General features: G+C 45.9%; 1 protein-coding gene across 6 annotated transcripts in view; it reads right to left on the reverse strand.

Annotated features, from left to right (window-relative positions):
• The window catches only part of Gosr2 (golgi SNAP receptor complex member 2), a 36,912-nt gene continuing 11,891 nt past the window's right edge, over positions 1-25,021 (reverse strand). The window contains exons 5-8 of one of the 6 annotated variants that reach the window (XR_012438572.1): positions 24,607-24,747; positions 20,859-21,056; positions 17,636-17,744; positions 1,204-3,360 (exon numbers count right to left, since the gene is read on the reverse strand). Coding sequence is in view for 5 of the 6 variants with exons in the window: in XM_074045807.1 (XP_073901908.1) it covers positions 20,895-21,056; positions 24,607-24,747 (303 nt within the window). In the remaining variant the exon portion in view is untranslated. Of the gene's footprint in view, positions 751-1,203; positions 3,361-4,854; positions 17,745-18,351; positions 21,057-24,606; positions 24,748-25,021 lie in introns of those variants that run through there. The other 5 variants (XM_074045807.1, XM_074045806.1, XM_074045805.1 and 2 more) reach the window with 5 other exon arrangements.

Raw genomic sequence — 25,021 nt, forward strand, 5'->3', positions numbered from 1 at the left:
TTTGGCTTATATTCTTTTATATTTTAGGGATCAATAGAGTTAAAATTGAGATTTTTCTCCAAAATATGTTATTATTTTACAGTACTGTTTTGAACATGGGTTTGAATTATTTGAATTATGAAACTGTTTTTTTCACTTAGCAGTATCTGGCCATAAAATTTCATGTCTGGAACTAATAGTCACATGCACCATCATTATAAAGATTACACCTGATCCATCCTTCCTTCCTTCCTTCCTTTTGCAGTACTGGGTTTGAACTAAGGGCTTACATGGAGATAGGGTCCCTATCTCAATGAGAAAGATGGTGGGAACTCAAATTCCCAGGTAAGTTCTGGATATCCCCAGGCTGGCCTGGGCAAAGCTTCCCACAGTTACTGGGATGACAGATGTACCACCATGCCCAGCTTTTTTCCATTGAAATAGGAACGTTTTGCTTGAGGGTTGGCCTCAAACCAGGATCCTCCCAATCTCAGCTTCCCAAGCAGTTAGGATTACAGGCATCAGTCACGAGTGTCCAGGAGATCCAACTTTCTGATATGCTTTCTGATGTTTCACACTTTGTCTAACTGATCCCCTATTGTTGGACATTATGTTTTTTCAAGTCTCTGTACCCCTTCCTTGTAGATGGACTTTGAAGGGCAATCTTAGCTGACAACTGGTTGTAGTCAGAGTCCTCATGCCCCAGCTCCTCTCCCTCTGTTCTTTTGAGATAAGTTTTTGCAGGAGCATCTTCATACTCCAGGATGGAATCTGCAACCATTCAGAAGTGATGAGGATGAAGAAGGGACAGATGAAGAGGAACCAATATTTACTGAATTCCATCAATGAATCACACACTTTGAAATATTTGATTATTCGTCACAGCAGCCCTATGTGTTGGGATTCACAATGAGACCATGGGAGATCATGACCAGTTCCAATCAGGCAATGACAGACCCAGGATTTGCTTCCCACACATCTACCTCCATGGCTGTTGTCTTTTGCTCTACTACATGCCATCACCAGGGAGGCTGGCACAGGAGTGGGGGTGGAAGGATGCAGAGTGAAAACTGGCACCAAGGGATATGCAAAGAGGTTGGGAAAGGTAACAAGCAACTCCCTTACAATGAGAAAGACGGTAAGAACTCAAATTCCCAGGTAAGTCCTGGATATCCCCAGGGTGGTGCTCACCTCTCTGGTACAAAATCATTCACCACCAAGCCTCTTTAATTATTTTTTTAACCTATAAACAATTGAATTTTATGACATCTACTGAACACACTCCATTTATCACAGAATGATTTTTTTTTTTTGGCGCACTGGGGTTTGAACTCAGGCTCTCATGCTTGTTAGGCAGGTACTTTTACGACTTCAGCCACTCTACCTCCACAGTATTATTATATTTTTTTATTATTCATTTGTTCACATGTGCGTACATTGATTGGGTCATTTCTCTCTCTTGTCCCCCTCCCCCACCCTCTCCCCTTCCCCCCTGAAATTTTTTTTGTCATCTACAATGGCTAAACTGAATTTCTGGCCATCATGACAGCCTCACCATAGGCCAAAGCAGGAAAGGTTCGCTGTTCCATGAATATTCACGGTCTGTAGTCACAGCTCTGGCCCCTCTAAAGGGCAGGGTTGAGGGATCCTATGTAGCCCCCTCATGGTGAAATAGTGGAAACTGAGGCCCACTGACAGGAGGTGAGGGAACCAACATTTTAATGGTGGCTGCCTCATTTCTGGACACTTGTCACCTAGCCCATAAGCTCCAGAGGTACCCCCAAACTGGGACGCAGTAGACAAGGGCAGCAGAGGTGTATCCTTGGGATGCTGGTGAGCTTGTATTCAAAAGGACCAGTTTCCTCTCTCCTCACCCCAGCACTTCTTCCCAGGGCAGGCAACGCGGAGGCTTTGCAATGTACAGATCTGGGAAGGACTCAGCAGAGGAGGAACTATTCTTGCCCTTGGTACTTAAGGTACACTGAGCTGTAAAGATGAGGAGAGATTAACAACAGCAACAGGAAGGCAGGGCTGTCCCCAAAGACTTCTAGGCCTGGTCCACTTTAAATTGCACCTTCTTGTGGATGTGTGCATTCCTGGATAATTACATATTCCACCTCAAAAATAGGATTTTTACATTAATTATTTTCTGCAGTGTACATATGGGCAGTCACATGTGTACATACCAGAGAGTGAAAAACGCTAACGAATTGTCATGGAGATGAGACCTGGGATGAGGTTGCCATGGTAACTAAAGTGTTTCTGAAAGGCCACATCACCTTGGAGAAGTAGGTAGCTCCTGTCAAGGATTTGCAGTTAGAGGTCAAATCACAGACCTTCCCATCAGGGCCAGATGCTCTTTCAGTTTCTTTTGTTTCTCCTTTTTTTCCTTCTGCCCTATTTCTCATCACCATTCCCAACGTGGGAAATTTTGATTTTGGAGATCTTGATTCAAACTCTGGCTGTGCCACTAAGAAGTCATGGGGCCAGTTATGTGAGAGCCTTGAAGAGGTGTGAGGAAGTAGGCTCTGGGACCCCTTCTCTGTCTCTACTGACTTGCTGTGTGGCCTTGGACAAGTCATTTCTCTTTTCTTGGGTTTCTTCTCATACAGGTTGAGGTGACTGGGCCAGATGGTCTCCAGAATTATTCAGATACTTTGCCTTGCTGAGCAACCAGCCTCCCACCACTGGTCCCCTCACTAGGAGGATAGTGAGCTGTCCGTGGTGCTGAACACCTGAACGTTGAAGAGCTCCTGGGCCATGTTCTGTTCTCAACAGATTCTAGCTGTACTCCACACTCCTAGAACTACTGGTTTCCAAACACCTCCATCAGAGCCTGGGAACAATGGTTTTGGGATGTAGCAGCAGTAGAGCCCTTTCCTGGTGTACATAAGGCCCTGAGTTTGATCCCCAGCTCCACGAGGAGCCTAGGAGCCTATCTGAGGCTGGAGAGGAGACTCTAGAGAGGTCTGGAGCTCAGAGTGCTCTAAAGCAGGCATCTGGAGGTGTATTCTAGCCTGACCGATAACTTTCTCTCTGGGTTTTAAAGAAGCTGAATCTCCATTATATAGTTTCACCTGTGAAACTCATTTCACCTGAATCTCCATTATATAGTTTCACTATATATATAGTGAAACTATATATATAATGAAGCTGAATCTCCATTATATAGTTTCACCTGTGAAATCTCATTTCAGGTGAGATGACTGCTGACACCTGAAATGCCCAGAAGAGACCTGGAAGCTTGCCTGGGCTGTGGAGAAAGGACTGCCCATAAAGACTCAGCCTCCCCCCCACCACTGTCCCAAAGTTCTGCCTCTCCAGGGTGACTGCAGGTGGGGAACAGGCACATTTTCTTCTCAGGAACATGTGCTCATTTGTCTAGAATAAAAGAGATGCAATGAGCAGATGTAGCATTTACATGTTCTCAAAAGACAACTGAACACAAGGATTAGTACTTGTTATGAAATGTGACAAAACTATAATAAAATCCTCAGCTACGTCATCCACCTACTTATCTGATCATCTTTCCAGAATCTACTTCCCTCCTCAGTAGCACAGGATGAAAAAAGAAAGAGGGGGAAGCTTGGAGGGAGCTCACACTAGGAAAGACAGAGACATTATCATTTTCTTTGAAATGTCTTGTGTTCTCTGCCTACTCAGAGCCCCCGCTTGTCCACATAAGGCAATGGTTGTGAGAATGGAGTAGAGTCCACAATTGAGAGACGATTGACTCCAGCCCTGCTGCTGTTCCTTAGCAGCTATGCGACCTTCTTTTTGAGCATTTGTAAAATGAGAGTTAGTTACTCATGCCTTTAAGTATTGTTGAAAGGATTAAATAACATCATTTGTAGAAGCCATTAGCAAGCAGTGTCTGGCCATATTGAAAGTGATTGTTTCGGTTATATATAGCAGTGTAACCACCCCTCTCCCCAACATTCTGGCTTAAAATAACCATTTTCTTATCTCTCATGATTCTGTGCTCACATGAGCAGTTCTGCTGCTGCATAGGATGTTAGCTGGAACTACAGCCACCTCAGGGTAGACTGACTACATTGTCCAAGTCTGGCATGCTGGAAGGCTGGAAGCCTGAGCTGAGCTGGGATGGCTGGACCTGTCTTCTTTCCTTGTAGTCTCATTGTCATCACCTTCTCTGTGTAGCTTCTCCACATAGTCTAGACAGTAAGGGGTTGTACTTATTCCATGGTAGATTTCTTTAAAAAAATCTACAACTACAGAAGTTTCTGCGTCTTCAGAATTGACCCATAATTAGCATATTTTCTCTTCTGCCACATTCTGTTTATTAAAATGAGTTACCAGTCCTGTCCAGATTCAATGTGGGAGAAGACTACATAATGTGAATACTGGGAGGCAGGGCTCATTGGGAGGTCTCTTTGGAAACCAACTACTACATTGATTAATAAATATTTTTATTATTGGAATTCCACATGGTTTCTATTCCTTTATTTAGAAACATCTTTTGCTGGATTTGCAGTTATTAAATAAATATATGTTGACTAAATAAAGTAATTCAGAGTTGTGTGGTCAACACTTACTATATCTTACTATAGTCCCCTAGGATAGGAGTTATACTTCTGTTTCTCCCATATCACCCCATAGGCCGAGAACAGGGCTTTGCATACAGCAAGTATTAAATAAAGGATGTGCATTTTTGTTGTGTATTAACATTTCTTTAACAGCTTTATGTCTATGTCTATTTTCTTTAACTCATTCCCTTTCTGCGTCATTCTATAGACATAGAATAGCTGAATTTTTAAAAAATAAAATCTTTTTACTGGTGTGTTTCATCTGTTTTCATTCATTGTGATCATAAATGTATTTGTATCTTTTCACCATCTTATTGTTTTTTTAAACCTCTCTTTTTATTTGCTTCTGTTCTTCCTTCTGTCATGCCTTTTAATATCTGTTTTTTAGTGGTTAAGCATTTTATATCTGTTTTTTTTTAGCAGTTACTCTTCAATTTTTAGCAGTATCCTTATTGAAAACACCTGAAATCAACATTTCTATATTCATCTTGGACAAAATCAGGACTATAAATGTTTAAATTCTGATTTCCTCTCCCATCTACCAAGGTGTTTTGTTTTGTTTTCGAGACAGGGTCTTACAGTGCAGCACAGGTTGGCCTCAAACATACAAGCCTCTTGCCTCAGCTTCCTGAGTGCTGGGGTTATAGATGTGCTCCACCATGTCTGGCTACCATGTTGGCTTTGTCTAATATTTTATTCCCACTGCTTCCCAAAGTAGTCATTATAAATATGTCTTTGTCTTTATTTTAAAATTACTGATCACTTTTGGGGTGATCAGTACTATGAGTTTTGACAAATGCTTAGAGTTGTAAGGTCACCAACACAATCAAGACACAGGTCATGAGCCAGGAGCCAGTGGCTCATGCCTATAATCCTACCCACTGAGGAGGCAGAAATCAGGAGGATCACAGTTTGAGGCCAGTCCTGGGCAAATAGTTTGCGAGATCCTATCTGGAAAATACCCAATGAACAAAAAGGCAGTCAGAGTGGCTCAAGTTGTAGAGTGCCTACCAATCATGAGGCACTGAGTTCAAATCCTATTACCGCCAAAAAAAAGAGATACAGATCGTGAGTTCCTCATGCTGCCACTTTGTAGTCAAACCTTCCACCTTGCCCTTGATCTGTTCTCTGTCCCTATGGTTTTTCTTTTTCTGAATGTTAAATCAACAGAATCACACTGTCACCTTTTCAATCTGGTTTCTTGCTCTTAGCTTAATGCATTCACTCATGTATCAGTAGTTCACACCTTTTTATTGCTGAGTAGTAACTTTCCATGGAATGGATGTATCACAGTATTGTTTTTTTGAGATTGGGGTCTCGCTATGTTGCCCAGGCTGGTCTTGAACTACTGGGCTCAAGTGACCCTCCTGCCACAGCTTCCTGAGTACTGCAATTACAAGCACATACCACTGTGCCTGGTCATATCACAACTTTTTAAATTAAAATTTTTATTTTTATCTATCTCTAGTTGAAGAATATTTGGGTTGCATCCAGTTTTGGGTGACTGTGAATAAAACCAACATAAATATTCATGTACAGTTTTTTACGTATGTGTGAACAAAAGTTTTCATTTCTCTTGGGCAAAGTGAGATTACTGGGTCATAGAGGAAGTATATGCTTAACTGTATGAGAAACTGCCAGACTATTTTCCACAGTGTCTATTGCATTTCGCGATTTCACCAGCAGTACATGAGTGCCCTGGTTGCTGGACGACCTCATCAACCCTTGATATTGTCCATGTTTTGTATTTGGTTTGTGTGCCTTTCTAACATGTGTTTCATGGGATGTCATGGTGGCTTGGATTTGGCGAATTGCTCATCTTTTCATGTGCTTATTTGCTATCCTTATATCTTTTTTTGGTGAATCTTTTTTTACTCATCTTTTTTTAAAAAGATGGGTTGTTTTTCTTATTGTTGATCTTTGAGAATTCTTTGGTAGAACATGGTTTAGGAAGTAGCATTCTGGTTGCCCATTACTGGGGCTGGTCAGCAGGAGTCAGTCCTGAGAGGCTGACTACTCTCGGGTATCTTGGTCCAAGTGAGTTTCTGGACACTACGGCTATTGGACCACAATAACCACTCCAAAGCCTATCCTGGAAGGTCCTTCCCAAGGGCCCAGCCAGCCTTCCTAAGCTTTTGCATCTTTCTCTCCTTCCTCAGTCCAGAAGGAGAGCTAAGTCAGCTCTGGGGATGGGAAGAATAGCCATTGAGGACCCCCAGGAATGGAAGGACTTTCCATGCTTAGTGAGACAAAAAGAGAAGGGTTATGTATGGGGGTGGAGAGAGGGATAGCGAAGGAGAGACCCTGGAATAGAAGTGCTCAAGAGATGTTCTAGCTCAATCCCTTCCCAGCCAAAGTCAGGAACAAGTGTTGCCAGCTAGGGGTCAGTATTATGAAAAGTCTTGGATGCCCCCTGCCTCATACAGTGAGGGACAATCACAGAGCTAAGACACCTAATATCCATAAGCTCCTGAGAACCATTTTCTTCCAAAAATCTAGGCTTCCAAGTGTAGGTAAGATCCAGTGGGGCTTTTTGTTTGCTCTGGAGATGGAGTCAAATTGCCTTTTTTTCTTCTTCCCCAAAATTAAAATGAAAAACCTTTCCTTTCCCCAGATAATACATTAATGCAAGCTGAGCTCCAGGATCTGAAAAACACCCAGTGGCTCCTTTGCATCACCAAAGAGAGAAATGGAAAATTGTGTGTAGGGGGTGGGGAAGGGTGGATTTAGGTTTTTCAAAAAAAAAAAAGCAGAACATTCTTCCTTTCTGAGCCAAACTTCTTTCAAAAAATAAAATAGAAATTGCCACCCGTCTTTGAGCTTATGCTGCCAGTCTGACCATCTGTCTGCTGGTGGGAAGCAGATGACACTTCAGCTGCTAAGCCAGCCCCTTTACCTGCTCCCATCTCCCCGGTACATCTCTGGCCACATTCCAGGTTCTCATCACATTCATTACACTGGCTCTCACCATTTCTGTCGGCTGAGGTGAGTCTTGGGCATGGCTAGTTTTTCCACGCTACTCTGGCTGGCCACACAGACCCTTTTGTCTTGGCACTAGTCTTTACTTTGGTGAAAGTGTTTCCACCCTGTGCAATTGAGGAGGAAACTGAGGGGTCATACTGCAAGTTGGAGGGGTGAGGCAGAGCAGGCTAGATCCCAGTTCTCCCAACCCATGGCATGTGTAAACCTTTTACAGGCTGCTTAAACTCCTACAGCCTATGATGTCCTGAGAAGTTGTGTCCATCCTCAGCTCACCCCAAGATTTCTGGAGGGCAGGGAGAATGCTTGTCCACCAGGTGGACTGGGGGAGGGACAATGCCTGAGTAGCATCTGCTCCCATACCCAGGTCTCAGTGTCGTTCATCTTTAAGATTCCTTTCAGATCTGGCTGCCAAGGGCTCTTGGCTTAGGCAGACTGCGAGATGCCTTGGTTCCTGCCATCAGCACTTCCTTCAGTTTGAGAATAAAAGGAAGCCATTCTCTGAGCCCCCACGCATGTCTCCCACCCCTGGAGTATTCTTTGCTAGCTCCTGCTGTTGCAACTGTCACGAGTGGATTTTTGGGTAATTGTTGCTATGGAGACCCTGTCTTGAATTATTGTGCAAATGTGTCCCATCTTTCTCCTTATTTGGTATGAGATATGGATGCCCAGAAAATGTGGAGGCTTAAGATTTTTCATGTCTTTCCTTTACCCTTCAACTTGGCTTTCCTGGACCAAAGCATCTTCCCACTGCCCACTCCTGTCTGGTCACTGCCCATAGAAACAAAGTTCAGGACGGCTGAGGCCCCCGCTCTCTGAGGGTCATGGGTGGGGCAGCCCAGAGCTGATGACACTTGGCAAAACAGCAGCTGACTCCTGGGGACACTGGCCCCTTGGGGAGACTGACCCAGCACTCCCACCTTTCTCTGAGACAAATCCTGTGTAAAAGTTGAGAGTCACTTGATGGGATCCCAACTCCTCCAGTTTCCATAAGCACACCACGCACCGGGATCCTCACTGCATCGCTCTGGGTGAGAACTTCGCCTGTCTGCCTGTGTGCTCACCCTCCCACATGTGGATGTCTGGATCACTAGTACTACTTTTATCAGGTCTCTCCTGTCCAAGGTCTGGCCACCTCCCCATCAATATTTCTACCAAAACCAGACTCACCCTACCTTCAAAGGCCTCCATCAGTTTTCTACTCTCCCCATCCCCTACACACAGAAACCATCTTCACATTCTCTGTGCCCCAGCCCTCTTCACCTTTGCTCTCTGCTCTCGATGGTTCCAGGCAGCTCAGCTCAGCTCTGGTGGGCAACCTGGCCCTCCGCACACCTGCTGCCTACACGCAGGCCACTTTTCCTTCCTGAGGGGCTTTCCCTGACTCTTTTAGGGATCCATCGCCTTCTTCAGGTCCCTCTCTCAGCATCCTTCCTCCATGGAAGCTCACTGTGTTTAAAAGGCTAAAGTGTTTGGACTGGGGCAGGGGCTACAAAGATGGAGCAGTGTGTTGAAAAGAGCAGGACGGTAGCATTCTCTCCTGCTGGACTGTCAGCAACTCGGGCTACTCCTATCCAACAGGAGCCACGAAACAGCAAACACATGGCCACCCCCTCAGCGTGTGTCTTCTCAGATCTGACAAGCTTCCCAATAAAGGGAGTCATTGTTACACAACAGTCAAAGAAGGAGAAAAATAAGAAAAGCTTGTAAGGTAGAATCCTGGCTGCATGTTGCGAGGGAATTTCTGTTTACATTGCTACCCAGGAGGGGACAGGATTGGAGTTGAAATATCACAAGAGTTGTTAAACAGATTCTGATCCAGGACTAATCTTGGGCTGTTGATCAATTTCTCCTTGAAGTTTAGGATAGCCCTCCTGCTAACTGTTACCCTCCTCTTCCCACTCTCCTTCTGTATAGAGTTGGAGTTCAGGCTCCATATTTTCTTATCTTGCCAACAAGGCACCGTGAGGCCTGGAGAGATAATTCTAGAGTGTCCAGTTCCTAGTCTGATATGAGAAGAGGCAACTTCTGGAGCCCCTACCTAATGAGGGAGTTATAGCCCTCTCCTTCAGAGAGTTCCTATTCTAATGGTAGAGACCCAGCCTATGTTCTAGAGGGTTCTGCAATGGGGTGGAGTGGGAGAGATACACACACGGCTATGCTTAAATGATACATGGAACCAGTGTTAACAAAAGTGAGTGATCACAAAGGTAGTCAGGATGATGGACTTAGGACCTGGTTTGGAAAGCTCCTGGAGGAAGTGCTGAAGAAATGGATTGGTGATGAGGAGAAGGGATTCTAAGCATGAAGTAGAGGTGTTCTTGCTATGAGGGCCAACACTGGGAATTAATGAGTTGGTTCCTTACTGAGTCTAGTTTGGATACTAAGTCTTTTCAGGCTCTTATTGAACTGTTGTTGAGATAAGAATTTCAGAAGCTCTAAGTCATCTGAATTAATATGTATGATGCGTCAGCTTTGCATCTAGCATCTTATGTGGGATACCCTAGAGGGCAGAGAACGAGACAGGCAAAGACATGGTTTTGGTTCTGTGGAGGTTTTAAGTCAGTCTCTCTCTCTCTCTCTCTTTCTCAGGCAGCCTAACTTTCCAGATTAGGGTGCCATGATCTCAGAGGCAGTGGTCAGTTAGGATTAGGGTGAAAGAACTCATGCCAGCTGAGCCAGATGTCTCTCCTAGCAACTTCTACCCACATCTTATTGACCAGGACTGAGTGACATGGCAACCCCTAGCTAAAAGGAAGTCTGGAAAGGCACATATCTCTATCTGTTTTTGCTAACTGAGAACTGGTGGGGGAGGATAAGTATTAGTCAGAGAACCATCAATGTCTATAGGAATACCATGGAAGATTCTGATTGGCTCAGTATAGTCATATGGTCATTCCTGAATCAACCACTATGGTTTACTTGTCAGTCCTCTCATTGGTCAGGACTGCTTCAGGTACTTAACCCTGTTAGAGTAGGCAGTCTTAACTGAATCCCATGGAATAGGATTTCCACGAGAAGGAATCATAGTGTCACCAGCAGAAGGGGCTAAGGGTTTGTAGTCCAAAAAAGGGGAAGCTGGGCAGGTAAACAACATACGCTCACTACAGAATTTTCCAGCATAGAAATGAAACATACCAAAAAGTAGCTTAGAAAATAAATAGCCTTAGGAATCTCCCCTTTCCTGATACAACATATACCAAGTTACGTTGTGGGAACCAAATATAGCCACTCTGAGAGGATGCAGAGAAGAATGGTTTAGAAAGGAAGACTTCCTGGTGGGAGTGAATTTGGAGCTGGGTTGTGAAGGAGGTGGTGTCTAGAGAGGAGGAGCAGGGAGGCAGAAACCCAGGGAAAAGCAACATGCAGAGGCCAGGAACAGGGTTGGCTGGGAGAGGAAGGGAGGATGAGCCCTGAGTGTTCCCATGCTGGGGCTGTTTTTCCTCCCTGAGGGTATCTGGGCCCTTCTTACCCCAAATTAGAGGCTTCTTTTTCCTGTTGAGTCTGTAAGTGGCTTTGGAGTAGCTCATGCTAGCGTTATCTTGGTCTGGGAGTTTGGGCAGGGGAATAGGGGAGATCTCTAATGCTGAACTCCAGAGGAGAAGAGGAACCTGGGTTCAACACAGGAGCAAAAGACAGACCCTGGGAGTGAGCTCCTAATCCAATTAAGAAGTGATCATGTGGACATTTTTCAAGGGCTAGCCAGTTATCAGGCAGCTCCCAGGAGGTTCTATCTGGCAGCTTGACAGTTCACCGCTAAACCTGGGATCTGGAACCGTGGGCTGGTACAGCAGCCGGGCGAGGAGCCCAGGCTCAGACAGTTGGGATGGGAATCTTTAAGGATGAACATGACAGCGCTTGCTGTTGTCATGGAAACTGACTCTGGGTGGATGAGACATGGCGAAATGGGTAAGTGTGGAGAGAATGCCACCCACCACTGGGCTTCATTGTGGGCAGCCAGCAGCTACCTCTGGAACCTGCTGTTTCAGCCAGCTTGTGGACTCTGTCTACCTCTGTCTGCCTCTTCCTAGGAGCATCACAATCTGGCAATGTTAGTGTGAGCTTACATCCATATCTGAGGGGTTTGGGGAGATGCCCTCAAACCAGGAAATCTTTGGTGTGGTACCTGCCACCTTAAGTAAGCTGCACCTGGCAGGAATATGATACAGTGCCAGAATGTGGACTATAGCTGGCCAGGACCACAGGGCTAGGACCAGGTGGCATGTCCCAGGGTGAGAATGATCCTACATTAGGGTGAAGAAACAGGAGCACTGGATTGAGTGTAGGTGACCTCCATGGTGATTCCAGATCTGTCATCACCAACTGGCTGGGTGGCCCTTGGCAAGTCACTTCCCTTGATGGGTGGTAAGATTCCTTCCAACCCCACTTTTCCTCTGTTCTAGGATTTGGAACTGGACAGTTCTGATCTCATCAGCCCACTGAACTACCCCACTCCAGTACAGAGAGTCCTGCAGAGAGACTAGTCTGGGCCCTTCGCAGGACACTGCACTGGATCCACAGCAGGAAAGATGCCACAGGTGGGGGCAGACCCCTCTTTAGGCTTTGTTGAGCTCAGAATGTCTGTGCTCCCAGGGAGGTTCCTGAGCTCACAGCTGCCCCCCAACTGCTGCCAGAGATGGGCCTTTAATAAGCTGCCTGTTGCAATTACACTTCCATTTCCAATAGGTGCTATTTTAATCGGAACTTTCGCTGGGACAAGCATGAAGGAAAAGCAATTTGCAATATGGGCTTTTGACTCAGCACTGAGCACACACTTAACAATTCCATTTTCTCTGTTCTCTTTTCCTTTCCCTTCCTCTCCTCCCCCACTCTCCTGGCCCTGTCACTCTCCCTTTGCTGCCTCCTTAGTCATTGGCCTCCTCTTAACCCTACAACGGGCAGCTGACAGCATGGGCTGGAGTACAGGAGGGAAGGAAGGGGACCCAAGAATACTGCTGAGGATCAGGAATAGGAAACTGAGATGAGAGGTAGAAAAAAGAATGGCTTCCAGGATGACTAGTGAGCAAACTCTCAAAGAGTTCGAAAAACACTTGAAAAACAGTAACTAGGAACAAGAGCTTGGCAGGGCAGCACAAATCTGTAATCTCAGCTCGCAGGAAACCTGGGCAGGCCCAAGCCTGCCCTAATGATCTAATCACTGAGCCCTAAATCAACCACCCCATAGCTGTCCCAGACCCACAAGTTTTTACTGCGGAGGCTCCTTGCTGTTGGGGTGTTTGGAACCTGTAGCCCAGAACATCCTCACTGAATTTGCATGTTTGAATGTTTTTGTCGTCACTACAGTTCTGCCAAGTAGGCCATTATTAGCATCTCTATATCACATGTGAGGACAGTGACACTGAGAAAGAACAAGTGAAGTAATACAGAGAGGATTTGAATGCAGGTCTTCCGATGCCAAACTTAACACTATGTCCACAATTTTACTGCAGCTCTTAAGTCAATTCTAAGTGTTAAATACTTGTAATCCATTTGCACTCTCCTGAGAATCTCAGATCCTTTACTAACAATCACACCTTCTGAATAGGAAGGGCTCAACCCAGGCCTTATGCAACGCTAATTAGCTACAACAAAGCTTGGGTGAGCAGCCTTTTAGGGCCCTAGGCTGTGCGTAAGCACTTATGTGAGCTGCAGCATTCATTGGCCACAGCCACCCTGTGACAAGGACAGTATGAATCCCATTAAGGTTAAGAGAACAGAGACAAGGGAGAGGTGACATGACTTGAGGTTCCCACAAGTAATAAGGGGGTAGAGCTGATCTTTGTATCCAGATCACTAAAGCTCTTCTTCCCTGTTACAGAAATCACTTCCATTGACTGTGCTGTCAAACACAGGCACCCTATGTGAGAAGCCACTGGGAGGCAGTTATTATTGTCTCCATTTTACAGGCAGGAAACAGCCTCAGGAGATGAAGCCCAAGGTTGGACTGCTAAGAGGTGTTGCCAAGACTTTCATTCCCATCTCCAACACCACCATCTCCCCCCCACACCATCCTGCATCTCACAAGATCATGTTCAAGGTCTCCTGAGTTAAGAGTCCTCCCAGGAGAGCTGAGCTGGTCCACACCCCACACTAGACTGCCAGCTTTTCTACTAGGTTTCATCAGCATGTAAACATAATGAAAATGGACTGGGGGAGTCTCAAGGTACACCGTAGTGCCAGTCCCTGCCCCCCCACCTCTGACCAATTGATGGCTTCACCAGGTGTGGGTGGGGAAGAGTCTAGGTGGCAGTGTTTCCTTAGGGGACACTGGCAGAACTCCAGCACACCCTCTTTTCTGCACACTTACACCAAAGATGAGGTTGCTGTCCTTCCTGATCACTGGCTCCTGGGTCCATGGAATCCAGGGCATGAGCAGGGGTTCCTTTCCCAGCCCTTCTGGTTCTAGGATGACACCTAAGGATCCCTCTATCTGTGTTTACTACAAGGCCTCCCCTCTCAGTTTCCCTCCAATATTCTCTGGTCTTTGCACAGTCCCCTCAAAACCAACCCCCGGAGAACTGAGCTCCCACTCCTTGCTTCAGTCTAACTCCCCTCCCCCGCTGCCCCAGGAACACAGACCAACACCCTCCAGGCTTCTGCAGATCCCCCTCTAGGAAGCCTCCCAGCCACTCCCACTCATCCACTCTGGATAAACTTTCTGCTCTCAGAATGCAAATCTCTGGAATCTGCCCCACTTGCCTGATTCCTAATTGCTGCCCTGATAAGTCTCTTGTAATTACTAAATTAACTTTTTATGTTAAAAGTGGGCAATACTAGGCTTGGTCTTTTTTTTTTTTTTTTTTTTTAAGTGAATAGCTCAGGCCTCCTACATCTTTAACTGCAAATGGGTGACTCTCCAAATAGGTGACCGTAACACATTTACTACAAGGTGTCTTGTTATCAAAGGTGACTACAGCTCCTGTTCTGGAAATTCAGGTCTTGGGGTTGCCTGCCAAGGGTCTTCCAGGACCCCGGACTGAGATAAGAGAGGTAGAAAAAGAAGTGGCTTCCGGGACAAAATCACCCTAGACGCTGAGTGCACACCCACTCCCTGCACATAGCAACACGAATTTAACTGGCGCCCAGGAGATCAGGTCTTTATCTCTAGGGCTTTATCTTTCCATATTCGCAACAACCCACAGAGGTCTAGGGCAGTGTGATTATCCTGCCCACTGCCTGGCCCCTTGCCTCCATTACTGCACATACTCTGGGCACAGGAAACACTTAGCACAGGTGCAGAAAGGCGCCGGTAGGTTAGCAGAGCCAGGAGCTGGCCTCTATCCAAGTGACACTAGTTGCCCAGGTGGGAAAGGGGAAGGGGGGGAGTGGAACTGACTCCCTTCTGCACGGTTCATATCTATTCGCCTCTGATGACCAAAGACTCAGCTCTATGTCAGGCTTCTCAGGCCTCTGAGCAGCAACCATTTCTCCCCTGGGCTTGGAGCCACACAGATGATGGGCAGCTGATGATGGGCAATGACAGGTCAGCCCTCCCAGTGGCTCTTTCTCTCTGCCTCAGCAGCTAAAGGCTAACTAGAGCTTATTGACTCCCCCAGACCTTCCTCTTTCTCAGCCTCTCCCATTGTTCCTCTCCTCCAAACTCAGAGCCTGTCACCATGCTGTCTCCAGAAAAGCCCTTCCTAGTCAATGCCTCACTGGGATGGACAGCTGGTCCAAACTGTCGTGTCTCAACTACGGGCACTCTTGAGTGTTACCTGTCCTCTGGCTGTTTCAGAACACAGCCTGTTCAGCTTAACAGGATTACTAACCCCTTGCACCTGGAAGGCATTAAAACAGGATACTTGGGCTGTAGAGCACCTGCCTACCAAGCACTAAGCCCCAAGTTTAAGCTCCATGCCACCAAAAAAAACAAAACAGGAGTTAAAAGTCCTGAAACCCAGGCTCCACCAAGTAGCTCAGAACCATCAGGGATGAGGTCAGGAATTCCAGGAAGCAGCCAAGGTTGAGAATTACTGCTTCAGTCCTCTGGAGGCTACCACAAACACTAGGTCATTTGGGCTTCCTGCCCTCCTGGGAAAGAACATGGAACAGTTGCCTTTCTAAAAGGAAAGCTGAGGCTGAGAGAAGTGTATGTGTTTCATGTGGCTGCTGCCAGCAGGCCAGAACTAGAAATCAGGCTCTGCCTCTCACTCCATGATTCCTGCAAACCACAGAGGGCAGGGAGGTCCTCAGCCCTTTGTCTTCCCTGGAGCAGCTACAGTTTTGGGCACATGCAGGGCTCTGGGAGCAGACCCTGAAAGACTGAACACACGGTGGATGTCCTGTCCAGTGCTATGGTCCACTCTCTCCTCTTCCCTCCTGGGCCTGGGCAGGCCTCCACTAACCCTCCAGGAGGAGCCTCTACATCACAGACACCTGGAAAGAAGGACTGTGAGGCTATACCAAATGGCTCAGTCGAGTGCTGGCTGAGGCACCTTGCATTAGTCACAACTTAAGTCTTTAGCTTATCTAGGGTGACCAACCATCCTGTTTACGCTGGACCGGGGGTGGGGGGGCACTGTCAGGATTCAAGCTTTTTAGCTTTAAAACCCATACAAGATGGTCAATCTCCAGAACTCTCCTCAGGAGTGATTGACACATATTCCTTCATGGGATCCCACACCTCTTCCCCTTTTACTTCACCCATTACTGTTGTTGAAGGACTATGAACACATGGCCATAGCATTAGTGGCCTTGAATCTTCTGGCTTCTTCTGGCTTGGCCACAGCAGCTTTGCTGGACCACTGCACCCATTTCTAAGTCCATTACCTGCATGGGCTGGGCTCAAATGCCCTCCTGCAGGTCACCGACTCAATAACTCCTGACCCCTGCCACGTGAAGGGGAGGCAGCTCCCCGCAGTGAGGAACAAATACCATTCCCCAGGAGACAGCAGGGTGATAGGCATGCAGGAAGCAGGTTTCATGGAGGTGATGCATGCCAAAGGAAACATCTTGTGTAAAGGTGCAGTTGTGGCAAAGTGTGTGGCATGTCCCAAAGCCAAGCAGTAAGGGAGAATGGAGCACTGGGTAGGTGGGGTATGGAGGGCTGGGAGGTGCACTGGAGGGGCAGGGAAAGGATGGCCTGTCACACTTTACTCAGTAGACAGAAGGATTTGGGTCCTTTCCGAATCAGATGGAGAATTAGGCTTCCACCCCCTTCTAGCTGGTCTAGCACAGTGGCCCTCCAGTGTAGCTGGAGTGAAGTCCATGGTAGCAGCCTAGCCTTAGTCTGTTCTAGGCCATGTCTACGCACTAAAATCACCTAGGCAATGTATGATGCCCAGGCTGTAACCCCACTAATTAATAAGAGGTCAAGGTAAAATACCCTCACCTCACCTGGTATTTTTAAGTTTCCAAGGGGATCCTGATGTACAGTCAGATGCTATAAGGACACAGGGATGAGATGGGTAGCGTCTGGCACAGAGGTTCTATGGTGGGGAACTTATCAACTGCATTTGAGGGGTCAAGCACCTGCCAGAATCACCTCTGTCCCCTACCTAGCCCATTTCTTTCCTCCCCATCTGACACATGAAAGGACATAAAAGGGGAAGAATGACCACACTTGAGGAATGTTTTCCATGCTTGTTTACAGGATGTCTACATGCCAAGGAAATGACTGAAGGAGAGTTCTGTAACTTAGCTAGGATTCAGAGGTCTTTTTTTGGCCATACTGGGAACCCCAAGAGTAGCCCAAAGCCACAGCTCAGCAGGGAAATTTGGATCTAAAGGGAACCCAACCAAATCTGCACTTAAGGGCAGAGCAGTCATAGGTGGGGCTGTTTTGCCCTCTAGTGGCAAGGTGCAGGTATTGTCTCAACCATCCCCCAACCCGTTTCCAGAGGCTCCTTCAAAAACATTCACCCTGACCTTCTTCCATGTGAAGTGTGAACAGCCTGCAACAAATGTCTAATAGTTCTGTGCCCAGTGTCAGCAGGCCACCTTGGTCCCCGCCCCAGCACAGCAGCTGCAGAGTGCAAGAGGGAGTTTGGTGCAGAGCTTGGATTATAGGTTGGCCAGACAAGGAGTCAGCTTCTCTGGGGCTCCCTGTGGGGCCTTCGGAAAGTCACTAAAGCACAGCACAGCAGGGAGGGCTTGGCAAGATTAACAGGGATGCACAAAGAGAACTTTACCTGACTTCCAGCAAGGGCTATGGGGAAGCCAACAGTATAAGAGTCTGATCTTTGCTTGAGCACAGCCTCCACTCCATTCAGTAACAGATTATGCTTCTCTTTGCCGTGGCTGCTGGGACCCAAAGCCAAAGGATTCCTCAAGATGAGTCTACAGGGCTTCATGACTTGCACTTGAGCTTTTCTCTTACTTATATTTTGTTCTGAATTGACTTGTTTATAGTCCTCACTTTATATTTCACTGTTTTACTTCCTCTTTTTTTGCTCAACATTTTCCCCACCGTGGTGCTGGGGATGGAATTCAGGGTCTTGTGCATGCCAGGCAAGTGCTCTACTCCTCAACTACAGCTACAGTCCCATCTTCTAGTTATTTTCTCTGAGTCTCCTCAATCCTTTCTGGAATAAGGTAGGCTACCCATAAGACTTCATTATGGACTTGACAAGTCTTGCTCTTCACACATATATGCTGAGTTAGTTCTGGGTATACTTTCCAATGCTTTTAACTTTAAGACAAACGTGTTCTGTCTAGGAGACAGTGGTTCCAAAAGATGATCAGAATTACCTTAGAGACAAAAAAATGTTCTAATTCAGAAGGTCTGGGATAGGCCCTCACCTCGCCCCTTGCTCTACAGCAGTGTTTGAGAGTCTCTAGCTTGGAAACAAAAAAGGGATGACTGGTCAATGTTTTTACAAAGTGAATGTCAAATGCTTTTACAAAGTAATTTTCTAAATAAAATAAACATTTACTTTATTTGACTGATGTGTTTTGAAAACAATGCATATGAATCCAAATTTGCAAATCAAATCCATTTAAATTCAACAGGGCAAGCAGGGTTTTTTTTGGGGGGTGGGGTGGAGAACAGCAGTGAAAAATTGAGCCTCTCCTGTTTACTTGATCTTTGGATCAAGTACCTGGAGTCTTGTCTTTGGATATGTACCTGGAGTACATGGCCATTTAATAAAGACAGTCCAGTTCCTCCTGGCACCCACCTGTTTCAAACAACAGGTATGCCTAACTCCTGCACCAAGTGGCAGGTGCTGCCAACTTTGGAGCTTACAGCCAACTCCTTGAAGAACTCAACCAAATTCCATTAGGGGGCGCACCTTCCCTGGCCTGCGACCTTCCCTACAGGCTGGGCTATGGAGGAGACAGCTGCACGTAATCAGACCAAGGTATTCTCATAGGGCACTGGACTCAAATGTGAGGGAGGGCAGTCATATGAAAACAGCTGGATCAGTGCCCCTGGTCTCCAGATCCACTGGGCTGTTGTTTCCTAGCCCCAGGTGGTAATGACCCACATCCTAGCATCACAAGTTTTATTCCAAAGTAGGGAGACTTGGCTCTTAATGTGTAGCACGAAGGTTCCTCAGTTAAGGATCACTATAAAGTCAAGTGCAGAAACTCTGGTATATGCTAGAAAAGGATCTCCTGACAGCCAATGGAGGGCTGGGGGGAGGGGAAAGGAGAAGAGGATTTTGCCTCCCAGGGTTCAAGTCTAAATGGCTCAGCTATGATTTGGACTCTCCAAAGTGTGTTTGTCTGGCAGGATCTTTAGGTGCTCAGGGAACAGGAAAACCAGGTCTTTGCAGTCCAAAACTCCATTTTATGGTCCAACAAGAACTCCAATGCTGGCTGTGATAAAAGTTTCAAAGGGTGCCTCCCAAAGTCAGATCTAGGTTTGATGATACTGCAAAACCTCTGCCCCAGGCCACTATTTTCACTCCACAGGGTTGTCAATCCTTTTTAGAAGGGGTCATAGATTCCTTCTTTCCAGACATCTAGGAGTCATCTGACCAAGAGGGGTAGGAGTGATGGATATTATGTCTGACCAGAAATACGAAATTAGTGCCCAGGAAATTCATGTTATAAATCTGTGACAGTTAAGAAAATTCACCAAGGGGGAGCTACATCACAGATGTGTCAGAAGAGACTAATATTGATACAACAGGTGAATAAGGCAGGTGGAATGGAACACATACTATAGAGGGGAAAGAAGACAGAAAACTGTTCAAGCAACAAGGGACAAACACAGGAAGCAGGTGGGGCAGTACACTCTAAAGTGAGGATAATACTGACCAGGTTTATGGTTCTTTTGGGGAATTGTGAGTGCCATTTTGTCCGGCCATGAGGCAACTGACCTTAAAGTTGGTAAGGCAGGCAGGGCCTGTGACGGATGAACAAATATGCTAGCCAGTCTTTACTTTCAGCAACTAATCATATTAGATGGACCTCAAGACAGACTGGTTTCTAATAAATTCCACAATATAAAAGCACATTATACAACCTTAATCCAGGCTGGGCAGAGAAGGAAAAAGGTCCTGGTCCCTGAAAACAGTCTTACAAGGATATCTACACAATGGACATCTCCAGGCTGAATGGGGCCTCAGCTGGTGAGTGCTAATATATTTCAAGGAAGAAAATCAAAAGAATTAGAGATGCTAGAACTAGAGGTGAGACTGCAACTGACAATCACTAGCCTTTGCTCACTGCTACTTTCAAAGGGGTAAAGGCTCACCAAAGCTTGGCAGAGGTATCAAGCTGCAGTCTCTGAACCGTAAGAGCAAGACTATTCTATTAACAACTGGAAACACTTGATGACTTGGACCTTCAGTCTCCAGAATGAATGCCTTCAGGGAACAACACTGACCTCGTCTCGGGAAGGACAAACGCCCAGCAAGCAGAGTGTGGAAGAGCTTACACACTGTTAGCAACAGCCCCCAGGCAGCTGCTTCCAGGAAAAGATGATGAATGTTGGCAGTTAGTCATCTGCATGTCATTTTTTCTCGAGGGTGGTGGTGGCTAGGAGCAAAAACATGTGAACTGATCTACTTCAGAGGGTGCAGGAAAAGAAGGCCTCTTTCCTCTTCTTTCTGCTTGTGCTCCAGCCTACCCATGAGGAGCCACAAAGGCTGGGTGATGACAAGGTGTGGACGGCCCTGCATCCAAGGCTCACTGTGGTAGCCTTCCAGTGCACCAGCTATGTGGACAAAGCCATTCCTTCCTTCCCCCCCAGCGAGAGTGAGAAACAGAGAACAGGGACTTCTTTCATTTCCTAAGCACCATGCACCTTGGTGGCACTAGCTTCCCCTCCAAGATGTCACAGCAAACAGAGCAGGCTTGATTACTCCCAAGTGGTCTTCACAGTTAAGGCAGGCATACATTTAAAAGGTGGCCTTCCAGCCCTCCTCTTCCTCATACATGCACACACTCGCACTGCACTCTTACACTGTGGAGCGCTGTCCTGTGCTGGGTGTGGCTGGCTCATGTCAGGTACTGCACCACAAGGAACATGACTGCGCAGGTGAGCAGCATTCCACCGATCATGAAGTACTTGTCCTGAAAGGCCCGCTTCTCAATGAGCCGCATCACAGTGTTGGACAGGCCCAGCATGTTGGCAATGTCAAGAATCTTTTTCTGAGTCCCCTAGGACAGATGAGAAGAAAAACAAAGATCAATCCCATTGCCAAAGGTGGGTGATGGTCATCAGGAACTGAAGCTTCGTGGTCATGCCTAGAGCACAGACAAAGCAATATACAAACCAGATCCAAGTACCAGGGCAATGCAAAGGGGGGAAAAAAAAATCTGTTGCACAAATGGTGCTAGTTCAACTGTCTACATAATAAGTTTTATCATGTAGATGCATCATATACACATAAATGTATATTTCATATATATTATATGTATAAAAAATGAACCTTAGCTCACATTATATATAAAAATTCAAGATGGATCACAGAATTAAACATAAAAGCTTCTAGAAAAAAACAGGGCATCCAAAAACCAGAGAATGAATAAACAAATTATGGTGTATCTGCACAATGGACTACTACTCAACAATATTAAAAAAAAAAAAACCCTAATTATCATATGTAACCCAACATGTAGTAACATGAATGAATCTTGGAAACATAGAGAAAGAAGCTACACACAAGACAGGAGGAGTATGAATACAGTTACATGATAATGGGCAAAACTAATTTGTGATGAAACAAATCAGAATAGTGAGTTGCCTGGGAAAGACTGGTAGTTTGATTAGGAAGGGGCAAAAGGATCTTTCAGGGGCAATAAAAAGCTATATGCTTTGGTCTAAATTCACTGAAGTAGGCCAAGTGCAATGTCTCGTGCCTATGGGCCCAACTACTTGGAAGGTAGAGGTCAGGAGGATCAAGGTTGGAGGCCAGTACGGGCAAGAAGTTAGTAAGACTGCATCTCAATCAATAAGTTGGGCAGTGGTGATACATGCCTGTGATCCCAGCTACTCAGGTCTGAGGCTAGCCAGAGGCAAAAAGAGACTATCTGAGAGAAAAGGGCTGTGGGGCTCAAGTGGTAGAACACCTGCCTAGCAAGTGCAAAGCTCTGAGTTCAAATCCTAGTACTGCCACAAAAAAATTTTAAAAATTAAAAGTAAATTAATTAATTAAACTAAATAGATAAAATCTGTATACATTATTAAATATAAATTATACCTCAGTAAACAAATTTAAAATTAGAATATTTTATATTTTTTAAAAGTCACATCAAAAAAAATTTTCCTTGGTTCCCTAGCTCCAATAATCCTTGACAGTGAACAGGTTAGTACCTGTTCATTTCGTAGAGCAGAATCTTCAGGGATTCTACTGAGTGCAATGTGTGGGCCAAAGTTCATATTTACAAAAGAGTTTGAAGTAGGAAAAAAAAGAGATAGAAACATGACAAACAGATACCACCACAATAACTTAAAGCCCCTTATAAAAATGTCACCACCTAGCACCAAAACAAAACCAATAGCTCAAACCATCCCTTCTGCCTTCCTCACTACTTTGTAACTTTTTAGAGCACATTAAATCTCTTATGAAGAAACAAATACAAGTGAGTGCAGGGGCAGTTCACAAATTACTTATATACATGTTACACACATGTACTTCATTATATGGATGTAGCCTACCCCCCGAAACCCACTTCCTTAAATGAACACCTTGACAAGCAACTGAGAGACAGGGCTGGGGTGGGAGAACAAGAGGTATCATGGACAGGAATTCAGAGCCAGTGTTCTGCCCAAACAAGGATTAACCCGCCTCATTAAGCAATCTCAAGAGCTAAGGGCATGGCTCCATGGTAGAGTGTTTGCTTAGCCTATGAACCCGATCTTGGGTTCAATCACCAGTACCTCTAAATAAGTAAATGAATGAATAAATAAATAAATAAATAATCTCAAGTCCAACTTGTCTGCTGACAGAGGAGATGAGAAAAATGCTTTTTCACGACAGTGACAACAAAAATGATACTTGCTAAAGATCATGTCTTACTCTGAAAGCACAGATTATTTCATCATTATACAAGGTTCATGGATCAAGCTTCTAAAACTCCCTGGAAGTGCCCACACACTGCAAACTGTTCTTTTAACCACACGTGGGCCCAAATCAGGATATTTCATCCCAGCTCCTTCAAGCTCCCTCGTGTTCCTTTCAAACAGTGTAGGCAGAAGATTCCCTGGCAGAGGCAGTATCAAGAGACATGGTGTACAGAAAAAAGTGAGTTAGAACCTCCAGGTTCTCATACATGCAATCCCAGGTATTTGGAGGCACTGATCAGGAGGATCACCATTAGAAGACAGTCCAGACAAAAAGATAGCGAATGACCCCCACTTCAACCAATAAGCTAAATGTGGTGACGTATGCTTGTGGTGGGAGGTGTAGGCAGAAGGATTTCGGTCCACGGCATTGGCCCCAGGCAAAGCACCCATCTCACAGGCATAAGACCCTGAGTTCAAAACCACAGTACCACCAAAAGAAAGAAAAAAGAAACCTTCAAGTTCAACCTCTAACCATCTGGACAGGCTTCTCAGCAAGCCACTGCTGGTAACAGTGAGGGTAGCAAAAGACACGTGGCCTGTTCAGTTACGCCAGACTTTAGTAGGAAGCTAACACTTGCTCTAATAAGCTCTACCCCCACTGGCTCTGCATCAGTGTCACATGGAGCCTTGTCCTAAAATGCTTGACTCTTTTCCTGAGCTATGGAAAGAACAGCTCTCTACAGAAAGGTCAGGCCAGTCAACACGTACCATTAAGATTACTGCAGTGGTTGTTCTGAAAGGGGAGCACCTTTCCAGGCCATTTGAAATGCATAAACTGTCAGCAGGAAGCAAGTGTCACCACAGTCTGCCTGACCCTCTCCCTGGTGAAGAAATGTACCGAGTCCTGCAGGGCTGACAGGCTCAATATGGTCCAACAATAACTAAGATAACGCTTATGCTTCCGAATGACTATTTCTCATAGTTCAGTGACTGGGAGGGCTTCATTCCAGGGGACCACACCCTGATAACAGGCAAAGCCCACACCCCATTAGCCACCAGGGCTGACACAGGAAAAGGGCTGAGGCTGAAACATCATGACTGACATCAGAGTCTGTACAATGTTTCTGTAAACCACTCCCAAGGGGTCGGAGTCTCAGTAGTGCCAGTGGGGCAGGACTTTGAGGAATACCTGTGGCTATAGAGTGAAGGGTGGCTGGGGTCACCTCCACGTGGTCTAGAAGCTATCTACTATAATCTTCAGCAGACCAAATACCTCACCCATGGGGAGTCAGGACTGAAGCACAATAAGGCCTCAGATAGAAGGCAGTCCACAGCTGGGATCCTAAGGGAAACCACCTTAGAGTGCAGCCACATCTTCATTCTTATGAGAGCAAAGTCTTTAACAGAACTTTCCCTTTGTAGTAGCAGTCATTTCATGTAGGTTCAGTAAATGGGGAAAGACCTGGACACAAAGAGAGGCCACTTAATGGTTCGTTTCCAGCTCTGGCAAAGGGGATTTGGTTACTTTTGGGCTTACAATAATTCAACTCCAATATGAAGGATTACAAACTCGAGGGCTCTGTCTCACCATCACAATATCAAAACCTGAGGACACATAATCAAAATGAAAATGCAGGCTCTAAACTGAAGGATGAAGCCCAAAAAAGAGGCTTTCTCCCTGTTTCCCAGCAGGGACCCCACCTTCAAGGTCAGTCTCTGGGCCCTCAGTCCCTCCAGAATACTGTGCCCGCCTCCAATGAGGTCATCCATGCCATGGTGAATGTTCTGGAGGGAGGAGTTAAACTGCAGTGATTCATCCATGGGTATGGTGGTGTCAGAGTCCTGTGAAAGAAACATGGGCACTTAATTAGCTTTGCCTGCTAGTCACTCCTTGAGGTACTTCTGCATCTGACTGCCCTGCCTTTTGGCAAAAGCTAAGCCAGAACAGCCAGAGTCTAAAACGGTGCAAGAACGAGAGACCCCAATAGGGAAGAGAAAGCAAAGCAAAGGTGGTAGAAGTCTCTGTTCACACAGAAAAGGAGGAAGTTTTCTCAGAATTGTGACTCTTCAAATGAGTTTCATTACACAAGCACTGTTAGTTTCTGTGTATCATCTT

The sequence above is a fragment of the Castor canadensis genome, chromosome 11 (assembly GCF_047511655.1).
Source record: "Castor canadensis chromosome 11, mCasCan1.hap1v2, whole genome shotgun sequence".
NCBI lineage: Eukaryota > Metazoa > Chordata > Mammalia > Rodentia > Castoridae > Castor > Castor canadensis.